Raw genomic sequence first — 14593 nt, 5'->3', positions numbered from 1 at the left:
TATCTTACACATAACCAGAGTCAATGAAGCAAATTTCAAGTGATGCAGACTGATAGAAGAAAAGGTATTTCTGCTGGTTCTGACTGGCACTGAATGATTCTAATTGTAAAATAATCTAGTCTCTATGTAAATTTTTGGAAAGTAGTTCTGTTAGTTATATATTACTGTACTTGAGACATTGTTGTTGGAGGCTGTAGATGTACAATCAGCCTACACTGATTATGTACTGTCCAGTTAAGCTTTTATTCACACTTGAAAACTTGTGACTGCTAGCTGTGTTAAGATGAGCTACCTGAAATTCTACCTTTTTTTAAAAAAAAATGTTGTTTAGGATTGTTTTTACTTGTAAATGTTATTTTTCGTTTTCGGAAGTTGTGCATATCAAGTGGTGTATTATTAACAGTCTCGTGTATACTGCAAGAAATGATGCATCTATAATGATCTGACAAACTCTTTTATTTAATTGCAGGCTGTCTCTTCGAAAAATACCAAAGCTTCTCCGCACTGTTGTCACCACAGAAAGGTACGATTTAACATTACTATCTGTTTTCTAAACGCCATTATTTTCCAGCCTTTGCGTTGTACGACTTTTGTTTCAATATTATGAAATAACTTTTTAGAGAGAGAGAGTTTTTAAAATAGAATAGTCAAAGCAGTGATCCATGTGCGCAAGGATTTTTATGGCGATACTGGGTCTTTTCTGAAAAATATTATTTTTAATTAATCGTATGTATTAGTATTCGGCGCTTGCAGGTTGAAGTACATCGGTAGTGGGTAGTATATACAAAAGAAATTTATTTTGCTTTTCTTGTACGCCCTAAACATGTTAGAACGCATTTGTGGCCTTAGATTACGCACTGAAGTGACATTTCGTTCGAAAATATTTATTTTACGTGTAAGGTAAAATAGATTTTCATGTTAAATAAAACTATGGAACAAATTTTCAGATCAATAGCTAAAGATCGCTGTACAGCAGATCTCGTGAATTTGTTGATGCATGTTTACTGTGTAAAATCAAAAGAACTGATTCTGTTTCACAGAGGGTGTCTTCCGCCATTATATAACGCACTTATTTAAGTTTATTTACGAATTCCGTCCCACGAACGTCTTACGAAAGATAGGAGCCGGAGGCTTCTACTGATATTTTCTAGTTACTGAAACAAGCATTCCTATTTTAATATCCTATTTCATTCGAGTCACCAGACGCTTGAGGTTGGAGGTTTCTGCAAACAAGTGTAATGCGAATGAGTAAATCAAAATTCAAATGTTGCCACATATTTCAGTTAGAGTAAGAGCAGCATACGAAGGTATATCTGCAATGAAACTTATCTTATTTTTGATAGAATAAGCACAATGCTCTTCAAATACTCTACATTGTCAACAGCATCATCATCATCGACATGGTATCTACTGCCTTCGGGCATATTATTATGGGATATAAAGGCCATGAAATGCCCTCTGACTATACACTTAGATCATCATCATCATCAACCATTTGACATCCACTAATAAACAAAGCCCTCTTCCAGGTTTGTCATTGCGTGTTATCTAATGCTGTCTGCCCATCTTCCACTAGAACTTTTCTTGCAATCTATCAGGGAACGTCCTTTTGCTCAAGTCCCCTCATTTAATTTTCATTAAAGTCACTACGTCTTTCATTCCATTGTTTTCCCAAGTTCGGTAACTCGTAGTGTGACTTTGTTGTTAATTTTCGTTACTTTCTTTTTTTGCCTTCATTGTACATTATTTCAGTCTTATTATCACTGATTGCAGGCATACTTTGATACTTTGTTACTTCGTTTATTAAGTTCGCTGATTCTCATCTTTACTGGGGGGAAACAGTGTAATTTGTCCACAAACAAAGTGATTCATACACTCCTGGAAATGGAAAAAAGAACACATTGACACCGGTGTGTCAGACCCACCATACTTGCTCCGGACACTGCGAGAGGGCTGTACAAGCAATGATCGCACGCACGGCACAGCGGATACACCAGGAACCGCGGTGTTGGCCGTCGAATGGCGCTAGCTGCGCAGCATTTGTGCACCGCCGCCGTCAGTGTCAGCCAGTTTGCCGTGGCATACGGAGCTCCATCGCAGTCTTTAACACTGGTAGCATGCCGCGACAGCATGGACGTGAACCGTATGTGCAGCTGACGGACTTTGAGCGAGGGCGTATAGTGGGCATGCGGGAGGCCGGGTGGACGTACCGCCGAATTGCTCAACACGTGGGGCGTGAGGTCTCCTCAGTACATCGATGTTGTCGCCAGTGGTCGGCGGAAGGTGCACGTGCCCGTCGACCCGGGACCAGACCGCAGCGACGCACGGATGCACGCCAAGACCGTAGGATCCTACGCAGTGCCGTAGGGGACCGCACCGCCACTTCCCAGCAAATTAGGGACACTGTTGCTCCTGGGGTATCGGCGAGGACCATTCGCAACCATCTCCATGAAGCTGGGCTACGGTCCCGCACACCGTTAGGCCGTCTTCCGCTCACGCCCCAACATCGTGCAGCCCGCCTCCAGTGGTGTCGCGACAGGCGTGAATGGAGGGACGAATGGAGACGTGTCGTCGTCAGCGATGAGAGTCGCTTCTGCCTTGGTGCCAATGATGGTCGTATGCGTGTTTGGCGCCGTGCAGGTGAGCGCCACAATCAGGACTGCATACGACCGAGGCACACAGGGCCAACACCCGGCATCATGGTGTGGGGAGCGATCTCCTACACTGGCCGTACACCTCTGGTGATCGTCTAGGGGACACTGAATAGTGCACGGTACATACAAACCGTCATCGAACCCATCGTTCTACCATTCCTAGACCGGCAAGGGAACTTGCTGTTCCAACAGGACAATGCACGTCCGCATGTATCCCGTGCCACCCAACGTGCTCTAGAAGGTGTAAATCAACTACCCTGGCCAGCAAGATCTCCGGATCTGTCCCCCATTGAGCATGTTTGGGACTGGATGAAGCGTCGTCTCACGCGGTCTGCACGTCCAGCACGAACGCTGGTCCAACTGAGGCGCCAGGTGGAAATGGCATGGCAAGCCGTTCCACAGGACTACATCCAGCATCTCTACGATCGTCTCCATGGGAGAATAGCAGCCTGCCTTGCTGCGAAAGGTGGATATACACTGTACTAGTGCCGACATTGTACATGCTCTGTTGCCTGTGTCTATGTGCCTGTGGTTCTGTCAGTGTGATCATGTGATGTATCTGACCCCAGGAATGTGTCAATAAAGTTTCCCCTTCCTGGGACAATGAATTCACGGTGTTCTTATTTCAATTTCCAGGTGTGTATATGCTCCATCAACAAGTAATTCGTCTCGGTTTTACCAGTTTAAGAATATGAAAACATCAGTCATGGCAGCTGAGAATAGTTACGTTGATGGGATATATCGTTTTCATACTCCACTGTCTATTCTGAATTTTTCGCTGTCCTACCATTATTTTCAGAATGGAACCGTTTTTATCATTAACTGTTTTTCTGTTCCATCTCGTAAACCATGCAAATATTTACAGGTCTTCGGTTTTTAGACAATTTTGTCTCTATTATTAATTACTGTACTGTTCGCGATCTTCGTTGATGAAATGTCTCTCCCACCCTAGGTAAGTTTCTGCGACGTGTGCTTCATACTGCTATTGTTTTCAGTTGTTTTTGCGTCAAATTTCTATTAGCCTTTCACATCCTTTAGACGGCGTTTCTTTATAGTTCTGTTTAATACATCTACCACCGTGTTGTTGTCACCAGTCGTTTCCTCGAGGCCCCCGCCTTCTCTTCAGTAAGTGTCTTGTTGGGTTAGAGATTTCCTTCAATTCGTTGCGAAACTTTGGTCCTTAGACACAATAGGTGGAACTGAAAAAGGAGCTAAATAACATCAAATGTGGTCTATATTAGGCGTATCATAAATACAACGAAAAATCGATGATAAAGCGGAATTCAAATCGTGAAATGCCCTTTATTGTAAACAAGGAAATTGTAAGTAATGTTAGATACATTGAAGGAATTTTGTACAGAGTGTTCAGAAAACAGTCCTAAAAGTTTGTAACGGGAGCCTGTGCTGGAAAATAACTGTTAAGAAAAAATTTCGGTACGTTGCGCCGTTTCCGAGTTAATTTAGCATTCAGGTTAGCCAATCAAGTCGTCACGCGCGCAAATACAAGCACTTGGACGTGCTAAAACGCGGCAATTCACAGACATCTGTGGGTCGGTGAGTTGCCAAGTGTTCAAATACTCATTATCAGTTAAAATGGGCCTTTTTCGGACGTGATGAATTTGAGTTAGATGAGCAAAAGCTAAGTTTCTTCGGTTTGAGGAAACCAAACGAAGAACGCGTGTGGTGTCACCGCCTTTGGAAGGCAGCTTGAATCTGCGTACGCGACGGCCTCATTGGCTCCCTTCGACACTCAATAAGTCGGGAACGATTCAACGTATCGAATTTTTTTCTGAAGTATTCTTTCTCATCACGACGTCCCCTGCGACACCCTTACATGATTATCAGATTCTTTCTGATGACCATGTAAAGTAGCAAGGCATGTTTTTTTTTTTTTTTTTAAAAAAAAGTTATTTCACTAAAAACATTCAAATCCATGTGGGAACAGGCTCACGTTCTGATGAGGAAATAGAAGAGCTCTACAAAGAGTTATAGATACTAATAACAAGCAGAGATGACGGAGTTCATATTTTATTCTGATTCACCGAGATGATCATGATTCTTGTTCTTAACACATGCTTCTATAAAAAGATAAATCTAAAGAGCATGTGGCGAGAACCAAATGGAACGAAACGTGAAACTGACTTTACTTTATGAAGTAGTACACGAATTACTTATGTTATCTCAAATATCCGTTTACAACTACTTAAAATGAGTGTTTATTATACCCCGTGCACTTCGTTTGCTTCGTTTAAAACATCGCCATTAGTTATATTTAAAGGAATAAAGCTTAACGCTTATGGTAAAGAATAAGCATTTTAATAGTTGCAAAGACGGCTTTGAAATCCTGTATCTAATTATACAGAAAGTGTGGACACTGTAGTTAGACAAATGAAGACAGTGTACAGCATGTGATAATCCTAAACAGCTTTAGAATTTCAGGCGGCCTTGACTCTACAAGATATGCAATAAAAATATACACAAACTCGTGAGGCAATATTTCAGAAATGAAAATTGTGCGAACTTGTTTAAGAATAGGGTGGTATCGAAGATGAAATTGCCGGCTTGGAAATTGAAGGATTGCTGACGTGAAAAAGGTAATTACTTAACAGAAATACTAACGCAAACGCCGCAAGAACAACGCGGTGGTTGTGAAATCCGCGACGTTATCGCTGTAGAACTTGGACTCGTGTCCGTGTGAGCTGGAGTGAGAACTCGGGCGCGTGGGCGCAGACTGCCTGGGAATCCCCGCTGTGGGCGACCGCCCGTCTGCCGGGCGCACACATGCCCGCCGTGCTCTGCTCTGCTCTGCTGGCACGGCGCCCCGGCCCCCGCTGCCGTGTGCGCACGTGTGACGTTGCTCACCCGCCCACGCAGCCGGCACGGCAGGGCAGGCGCGGCGCTGAGTGAGGTCAACGTGCACAGTCTCCAGACACGTGTGTGAGAACAGAAACGGATGTGGATAAATGGGCTAAAAGTGATGACACCGTGAAGAGTAAACGTACAAAACGGCACTCACTCTCCCACCTCACTCGCGCTGACCCACACAATCGCAAGATCTTACACGCCGTAAGACTACTACGAGGTCAGCTGCTTTCCTGGACTTGCGTCTCTGTCTCAAACAGGAACTGTTTGTGCGCGAACAATGGTTACGACTCTTCTTCTCATTCTCTGCATTACAACGAAGGAAGGAAATGGGCCGTGCCGTTGGAATGCAACCATCCTGGCAATCGGCTTAAGCGATTTCGGGGAATCATAGACAGCCTAGATCTGAATGACCGGGCGTAGATTTTAACCGCTGCCGTCCCTGATGCAAGTGCACTGTGCTAAATTCTTACGTATTTGTGTTGATAGGAACCTGATCTGCGGAGATGTGATACTGCGTGAAGTGTTTGACAGAGCACTGAAAGACCTAAGTCGAAGCAAGGCCTCGGGAGTAAACAACATTCCATTAGAACTACTGACAGCCTTGGGAGAGCTAGTCCTGACAAAACTCGACCATCTGGTGAACAAGATGTGTGAGACAGGCGAAATACTCTCAGACTTCAAGAAGAATATAATACTTCCAATCCCAAAGGAAGCAGGTGTTGAGAGATGTGAAAATTACCGAACTATCCGTTTAATAATCCACGGCTGCAAAGTACCAACACACATTCTTTACAGACGAATGGAAAAACTGGTAGAAGCCGACCTCGGGGAAGATCAGTTTGGATTCCGTAGAAATGTTGGAACACATGAGGCAATACTGACCCTACGACGTATCTTAGGAGCTAGATGAAGAAAAGGCAAACCTACTTTTCTAGTGTTTGTAGACTTGGAGAAAGCTTTTGACAATGTTGACTGGAATACTCTCTTCCAAATTCTGAAGGTGGCAGGGGTAAAATACAGGGAGCGAAAGGCTATTTACAGTTTGTACAGAAAACAGATGGCAGTTATTAGAGTCGAGGGACATGGAAGGGAAGCAGTGGTTGGGGAGGGAGTGAGACAGTGTTGTAGCCTCTCCCCGATGTTATTCAATCTGTATATTGAGCAAGCAGTGAAGGAAACAAAAGAAAAAATCGGAGTAGAAATTAAAATCCATGGAGAAGAAATAAAAACTTTGAGGTTCGCCGATGACATCGTACTTCTGTCAGAGACGGCAAAGGACCTGTAAGAGCAGCTGAACGGAATGGACAGTGTCTTGAAATGAGGATATAAGATGAACATCACCAAAAGCAAAACGAGGACAATGGAACGTAGTCGAATTAAGTCGGGCGATGCAGAGGGAATTTGATTAGGAAATGAGATACTTAAAGTAGTAAAGGAGTTTTACTATTTGGGGAGCAAAATAACGGATGATGGTCGAAGTAGAGAGGATATAAAATGTAGACTGGCAATGGCATGGAAAGCGTTTGTGAAGAAGAGAAATTTGTTAACATCTAGTATAGATTTAACTCTTTTCTGAAAGTATTTGTATGGAGTGTAGCCATGTATGGAAGTGAATCATGGACGATCAATAGTTTGGACAAGAAGAGAATAGAAGCTTTCGAAATGTGGTGCTACAGAATGCTGAAGATTAGATGGGTAGATCACATAACTAATTAGGAGGTATTGAATAGGATTGGGGAAAAGAGGCGTTTGTGGCACAACTTGACAAGAAAAAGGGATCGGTTGGTAGGACATGTTCTGAGACATCGAGGGATCACCAATTTAGCATTGGAGGGCAGCGTGGAGGTTAAAAATTGTAGAGGGAGACCAAGAGATTAATACACTAAGCAGATTCAGAAGGATGTAGGTTGCAGTAGGTACTGGGAGATGAAGAATTTTGCACAGGATAGAGTAGCATGGGGAGCTGAATCAAACCAGTCTCTGGACTGAAGACCACAACAGCAGCCATTCTGCGGTAATGTGTCATTGAGGAAGAAAATGTTTGTTGCACTGAAGCGTGTAATGATAAGGACGATGTGTGTGGTCTAACCTCCTGCAGACAGCTCTTTAAGGTCAGGATCTCATCCAAAACGCTCGAAAATTTGATTTTTGTAATTGCATTGTTTGAAGTGTCTAGAATGTTGGGACGAAAACGTTTCATAATTCGTGCGCTACAAAAGATTCTACAGCCCATTGTTCGAAGCAGTGTCACGGCCGCCGTGGGTCGCTCTCAGCCGACGTCGTCCCAAAAGTTGCCGTGACGCACGTTCACAAAATTATTTATATTGCAGTATGCATGCAAACATATTCGCCGAAAAAGCTGACGAACAACTTGCGCGAATGCAACCACATCGGCTTTTCTCGCCGAGAAGAACTGGGGAATTGCTCTCTAGGCACAATTCGAGTCGGAGGAATGGTTGATATACGATCCTGGAATTGCAAACTAAACTTAAGTAATGAAAACATTGTTTTGGTGAATTTTTGGTCAAAATTGGTCAAAACCATTTTTGGTCCGCCACATTAGATTACCCATTTTGAAAAACCTAACTTCAGATTTGTCAGAAATATATAACAATATGTAGTTTTTATACAAACTGAACTAATAATAAATAACCGTTAACATATACCTTTGAGCCCCGAAAAGTAAACACTTCTCTTGGAAGCTTATACCTATAATATAATTTTTTTAATATTAACTATTTTTGTGGCGCCATAAAGAGTAAAAAAAGAAACAATTGTGGTTAGGTATGAGCTCCTATAAATTTAATAGAGTATCGACAAATGTTACTTACTTTTCATTTCAGATTAACTCCTGAGAGGCCACACTGCACGCAGTGTCCGTACTTCGAACTCGCGTGCCCTTGATGAAACCATAATTACGTGCGCCTTTTTTTTTTATCATCCGAAATAAAATTCAAAGTATGATCAATCATAATCCCCATACACATCCTTTGTATGTCTCTTCATTGTCTCAAACGAAAAAAATTCCTAACTTTGCCTATTTGTTACTCATGTGAATGAGAACCTGCTCTTAAAACAGTTGAGCATACTGTCAACAGCCTCGCAGTACATTTCTTTTTTGTGAAGTTTATCAACAACGGTACTAGTAGGAGAAATTTCATTTCACCTGACTCTTGCTGGGAAGTGACGTCAAGACTACGTGTTAAGCGTCTAGCAGCGCATTGCGACGAAGCCGAGCGTCACAGTGACAACTGCTTCTCACATATACACAGAAAAAGAGACGGCTAAATTTTTTGTGACAAAGAAGAATATTAATGTTATTGCTGCTCGTGTCACTCCCAGGAATTTAAGCTGTTCACTTAACTTCCTTCGTACCCAAAACTTCGGAAATTGCGACGTTTGCGAAGAAAAGGCCAAATATTTGTGACAAACAGGAATACAAATGTCATTGTTGGTACCACAATCTGTTGCAAACACAAAGATCAAGAAAAAAGAATTGGCATTTAGCAGGACACGAACCTGTTACCTTTTACCCTGTAACTCCACGTCCCAAATTCCAAGGCCACGACCCACGACGAATACATGCAAGTCTCAACAGTTTTATCACTCATGGAAGGATCCCCTGAAAGCTTTGTTGCCGATGCGTCAATAAATATGAAATCGTATCATGGGTGACGTATTTGTGACAATTCTTCAATGCCTTTTGCCCTGGAAGGCACACTCCCATAACATGCATGTTATAATAGAAATAAAACCAAATAGAATACGGAGTCTCCACAGTTGTCGACCGTCTGCTCTGCTCATTGTACACCTCATTCTGACATCTCTTACAATCAGGCGTCCGTATCACGAACGCATTCCCAAGAGGCTGCCTACATTACACTTGTGCGTTCTGTTGTGGATTATTGCTGTGCGGTGTGGGATTCGCATCGAAGTAGTTCAGAGAAGGGCAGCTCGTTTTGTTCTAATCCGAAATAGGGGGCAGAGGCTACAGATGTGATTCTTGAATTGCGATAGCAGTGGTTAAAACAAAGGCGTTTTCGTTGCGGCGGGGTCTTCTCACGAAATTTTAATCACCAGTTTTCTGCTCAGAGTGTGAAAATGCAGGGTTATTTTAAATGATGGGCCCATTTTCAAAAATTCGTATGTATTAAAGTACAAATCCAAAGTGAACAAGATTAATACCAATGAAACGAGGAAGTTTCATAGTTTTTTATCATGTCTGATATCAATTTAATAAATTTAATAATTTGTAATTAATTATGATTTGATAAATAGAAATATGATAAATGTTATAAATGTTCAGTGTGGCCAGCGTTGGCAGCACAGCAAACATCGACGCGTTAGCCAAACTCGTCCCCCACACGCGGAACCGTATCTATTGTTACTAAGTGCACGGCAGCAGTGATCCGGTTCCGCAGATCGTTCAGACTAATTACAAATTCCAGAATGAGATTTTCACTCTGCAGCGGAGTGTGCGCTGATATGAAACTTCCTGGTAGATCAAAACTGTGTGCCCGACCGAGACTCGAACTCGGGACCTTTGCCTTTCGCGGGCAAGTGCTCTACCATCTGAGCTACCGAAGCACGACTCACGCCCGGTACTCACAGAAGTACTGGCAGAAGTAAAGCTGTGAGCACAGGGCGTGAGTCGTGCTTCGGTAGCTCAGATGGTAGAGCATTTGCCCGCGAAAGGCAAAGGTCCCGAGTTCGAGTCTCGGTCGGGCACACAGTTTTAATCTGCAGGAAGTTTTAATTACAAATTATTAAATTTATTAAATTGATGTCAAACATTATGAAAAAGAACTTTGATACTTCCTCTTTTCATTGGTATAAAGCTTGTTTATTTTGTATTTGTACTTGAATAAATACGGAGTTTTGACAATTGGTCCATCATTTAGAATAACTGTATTTTGATGATGCCCACCTCGTAATGGGGAGGGATCACCATCATAACAAAATAAGAGAAATCACAGCTCGCACAGAAAGATTTAAGTGATCGGTATTCCCACGCGCTCTTCGAGAATGAAACTGTAGAGAAGTATCTTGAGATGGTTCGATGAATCCTCTGTCAGGCACTTATCATGGAGATATAGATGTACGTTAAAGAGGCACTGTCCAATAATCACTGATAGTCCAAACAAGTCACTGAACAAAAGTCACAGCCCACGGACGGTAGTGTCTTGGAGCAATTTATCGGATGAAAGTACTACGCAGTGGCTCACTTTGTTCACTCACTAATTAAAAGTCGCAACGTTCAGCAATACCTCGTTCACGTGATAATGATAGTCCATGCCTTTTATCAACCACGACACAGTTTAGTCAAAATGTTCATGAACGTGAATTACAAAATTCATTTGACAGTTATTAGACATATCCGCTACGTAGTTTTCGCTGGCAGACTTGCGTATCTCCGCGAACAAACTGTGCATAGCTGTAACGTGAGCAAAGATATTACACGCTTCTTAACTCGGCCAGCACTGCAGACACTATCACTCTGAGTTACGTCCGGCCATTTAAAAACAGGCGTGTGAACGAGTTGATATTTCGGAACTATTGGAGTTGGTGCATAAGCTCGTAGCGCCTTCCATAAATTTAATAAACGCAACAGTTATACACAATAGGGCCTTTACTCATCAGTGATATATTCTCCTTCACTATTTGCAACAGTCTACCTACATGGGGTAACCTTTTAGTAACTCTTATCTGTATTCCATGTAGCGTTAACGCACTTCGTAGGAAATACACACACACACACACACACACCCCTAAACGCAGTGCGGCGCACGTCCCCCCTCCAGCCCGTTACACCGCCAAGAACACAATTTATAAATGTGATACACACATTTAATATTTGTTCTTAGCTCTACTCATTTAACAATAAACATTAATTTTCTACCATTTTTAATAATCTGCGATTCTTCCATCCCCTGCGATGCAAAAACTATTGCTTCTAGAGATAAAAATGAATAGTACCTTTTTTGTAGTAAATTTAATGTTCTTTAATTTTCCACGAAAAACATTTTTGCTAGAAGCCGTGGTTTATCAATGAAAGAGAAACACAAAAACATAAGCGTCCAGCCCGCCTACGTTCACAACATACCGATCCGGATTTTTAGCATGTTGTTCATCGCACTACCCCCTACCACCCATCAAAAATTTGCAACTCCACGAATTTTTTTCCATAATGTCCCTTCGTTGACTGGAGTACGAGAGAGAGAGAGAGAGAGAGAGAGAGAGGGGGGGGGGGGTGTCGGATCCCCAACTTGCCATTTTGCCATTTCGCCATTTCGAAGAAGACCGTGAAGACTTTGAACATGAGTACTGTCCTGAACGCCGAAGCACAGCGTCAGGGAATGAAACCGTGTAAAAGTGAAAGAAGTGATTATAATTATGAAGGATTTCCAACTCAAGATCAGACAAGTCGCTGCTGATGTTGGCAAAGCAACTAACTCATGTCATGAATTTTTTTCAGGCGTTTTCGGTATGTAACATGTCGCAGCAAAATTTGTTGCAAAATTGTTGAATTTCGAACAAAAACGGCGGCGAATGCAAGTTGTTCAGAAGTCGCTAGAAAGAGTCAGCAGCGATGCTGAATAACAGGAAGGTGACATCAGGGATGATGAAACATGGGTTTTATAGATATTTCGTTGTAACAAAGGCTCAACCACCCCAGTAGAAGCATTCTCGATCAATAAGATTCAAAAAATCTCAATAAGTCCGGTCAAATGTGAACGCTATATACTATTTGTATTCTTCGATTTTAATATCTCGGTGTACCATGGGTTCTACCTCCGAGGGGCTCACATGTCTTTTGGGAATATGTGCATGGTCAGCATGGGTCCCTGGCCCTTGCGGTGCTACTTGTCTTCCTGTGCTGTTAGTCCATCCTTCTAGCATTCTTCCTCTCCCCCTCCCCCCCCCCCTCCCCCCTCCTCTCGCCAACCATTCCATTGGGTGGTCTCTTGGGTATGGCGTATGATTTTGAACAGGTGTTTATTTTTCTCTTCCGACATGTTCTAAAACTTCTCAGTTTAATAAACACAGCCTACCGAAATGCCTTGACAAAAGAAGACGATGGTAAATATTCCAGAATTCGAATCAAGAACAGCTGCCAACATGAGTAACGTAGAAGTAAATATCCTCGGAGTAGTGAAGCAACTTAAATCACTTAATAAAAGCAAGTCTTCTGGTCCAGACTCTATACCAATCAGGTTCCTTTCAGAGTATGCTGATGCATTAGCTCCATACTTAAATCATACACAGCCGTTCGCTCGACGAAAGATCCGTACCCAATGACGGAAAAGTTTCACAGGTCACCCAAAATTCAAGAAACGTATGTATGAGTAATCCACTAAATTACAGGCCCTTATCGTTAACGTCGATATGCGGCAGGATTTTGGAACATATATTGTGTTCGAACATTAGGAATTACCTCGAAGGAAATGGTCTATTGACACACAGTCAGCATGGGTTTAGAAAACTAGCTCCTGTGAAACACAACTAGCTCTTTATTCACATGAAGTGTTGCGTGCTATTGACAAGGGATTTGAGATCGATTCCGTATTTCTGGATTTCCGGAAGGTTTTTGACACTGTGCCACACAAGGTGGCTCGTAGTGAAATTGCGCGCTTATGGAATATCGTCTCAGTTATGTGACTGGATTTGTGATTTCCTGTCAGAGAGGTCACAGTTCGTAGTAATTGACGGAAAGTCATCGAGTAAAACAGAAGTGATTTCTGGCGTCCCCCAAGGTAGTGTAATAGGCCCTTTGCTGTTCCTTACCTATATAAACGATCTTTGAGACAATCTGAGCAGACGTCTTCAGTTGTTTGCTGATGACGCTGTCGTTAATCGACGAAAAACGCCATCTGAAGATAAAAACAAATTGCAAAACTATTTCGAAAAGATATCTGAATGGTGCGAAAATTGGCAGTTGACCCCAAATAACGAAAAGTGTGAGGTCATCCACATGAGTGCTAAAAGGAACCCGTTAAACTTCGGTTACACGATAAATCAGTCTAATACAAAGGCCGTAAATTCAACCAAATACCTAGGTATTACATTTACGAACAACTTAAATTGGAAGGAACACACAGAAAATGTTGTGGGGAAGGCTAACCAATGGCTGCGTTTTATTGGCAGGACACTTAGAAAATGTAACAGATCTACTAAGGAGACTGCCTACGCTACGCTTGTCTGTCCTCTATTAGAATACTGCTGCGCGGTGTGGGATGCTTACCAGATAGGACTGACGGAGTACATTGAAAAAGTTCAAAGAAGGGTAGCATGTTTTGTATTATCGCATCTTAGAAGTAGACGTACTCTCGCAAAGATGTCTAAGTTCCCTACGTGTGTAGCTGCCTCGTTCGCACACCTGCGCGTGGTTGTTCAGTGGTGGCAGAAGCAGGAGCGTTGGGCGCACTCCGGGAGTAAAAATACAGTTCACAGCCAAATAATTAAAACCGTAGGCAGGCAGAGCGCAGTTTATAACACTTCCTCGGTCTTGACGGTCTTCTACAGCAGTCATACTTGCGTGTGTTCTTATTACCCAGGTAGACTAATAGGATATTTCCCTATGTTAAAAATATTGTTAGGATTGTTGTATTCGGAGTGATTATAAGATTCCTATCGCATTTACGATCAGTATTCTCACAACATATCTCTGATATTTATGGAAGTAAAGCTTAAAAATCATTAGACATCAAGAATTGGTCACGTGATCGAAAACACTCTGTTATTAGCTGACGCTCTGGTGACGTGATAGACTAGGACTTAGACAAAGCTATACGTGTGTTACAGAGGGCTACCTGTAGTTACTACGTTTTTACGTACTTTTCCTGCAAGCAGTTTAACTGTTTAATGATGGAAAACGCATACAAGATACTCAGCAGACGATTGGGGGGGGGGGGGGGAGCATGGAGTCTGGGGTGCAGCACATAGCGCTTGTAACTACGGTGAAGAAGAACGCAGGCACGAATCCTGTAACCGCCATAAATTTTTGAAAGTTTTACACGAAATATGAAAATAAGGTTTGCGAGAACTCATTGTTGCAGTTGTTTCGGTGATGGCGT

General features: G+C 42.5%; 2 protein-coding genes across 6 annotated transcripts in view; one reads left to right on the top strand and one right to left on the bottom strand.

The window, feature by feature from the left end:
• Positions 1 to 14593, top strand: part of LOC126284460 (trichoplein keratin filament-binding protein) — a 713651-nt gene that overhangs the window by 132342 nt on the left and 566716 nt on the right. For all 4 annotated transcript variants that reach the window (XM_049983385.1, XM_049983387.1, XM_049983386.1 and 1 more), the window contains exon 2: positions 470 to 523. In XM_049983385.1, the coding sequence (XP_049839342.1) occupies positions 470 to 523 (54 nt within the window). The remainder of the gene's footprint in view (positions 1 to 469; positions 524 to 14593) is intronic.
• The window catches only part of LOC126284459 (serine/arginine repetitive matrix protein 1), a 177076-nt gene that overhangs the window by 100345 nt on the left and 62138 nt on the right, over positions 1 to 14593 (bottom strand). The gene's annotated exons all lie outside the window — the stretch shown is intronic.

The sequence above is a fragment of the Schistocerca gregaria genome, chromosome 8, assembly GCF_023897955.1.
Source record: "Schistocerca gregaria isolate iqSchGreg1 chromosome 8, iqSchGreg1.2, whole genome shotgun sequence".
In the NCBI taxonomy this organism is placed as follows: Eukaryota; Metazoa; Arthropoda; class Insecta; order Orthoptera; family Acrididae; genus Schistocerca; species Schistocerca gregaria.
This window is presented reverse-complemented; position numbering and strand designations above follow the sequence as displayed.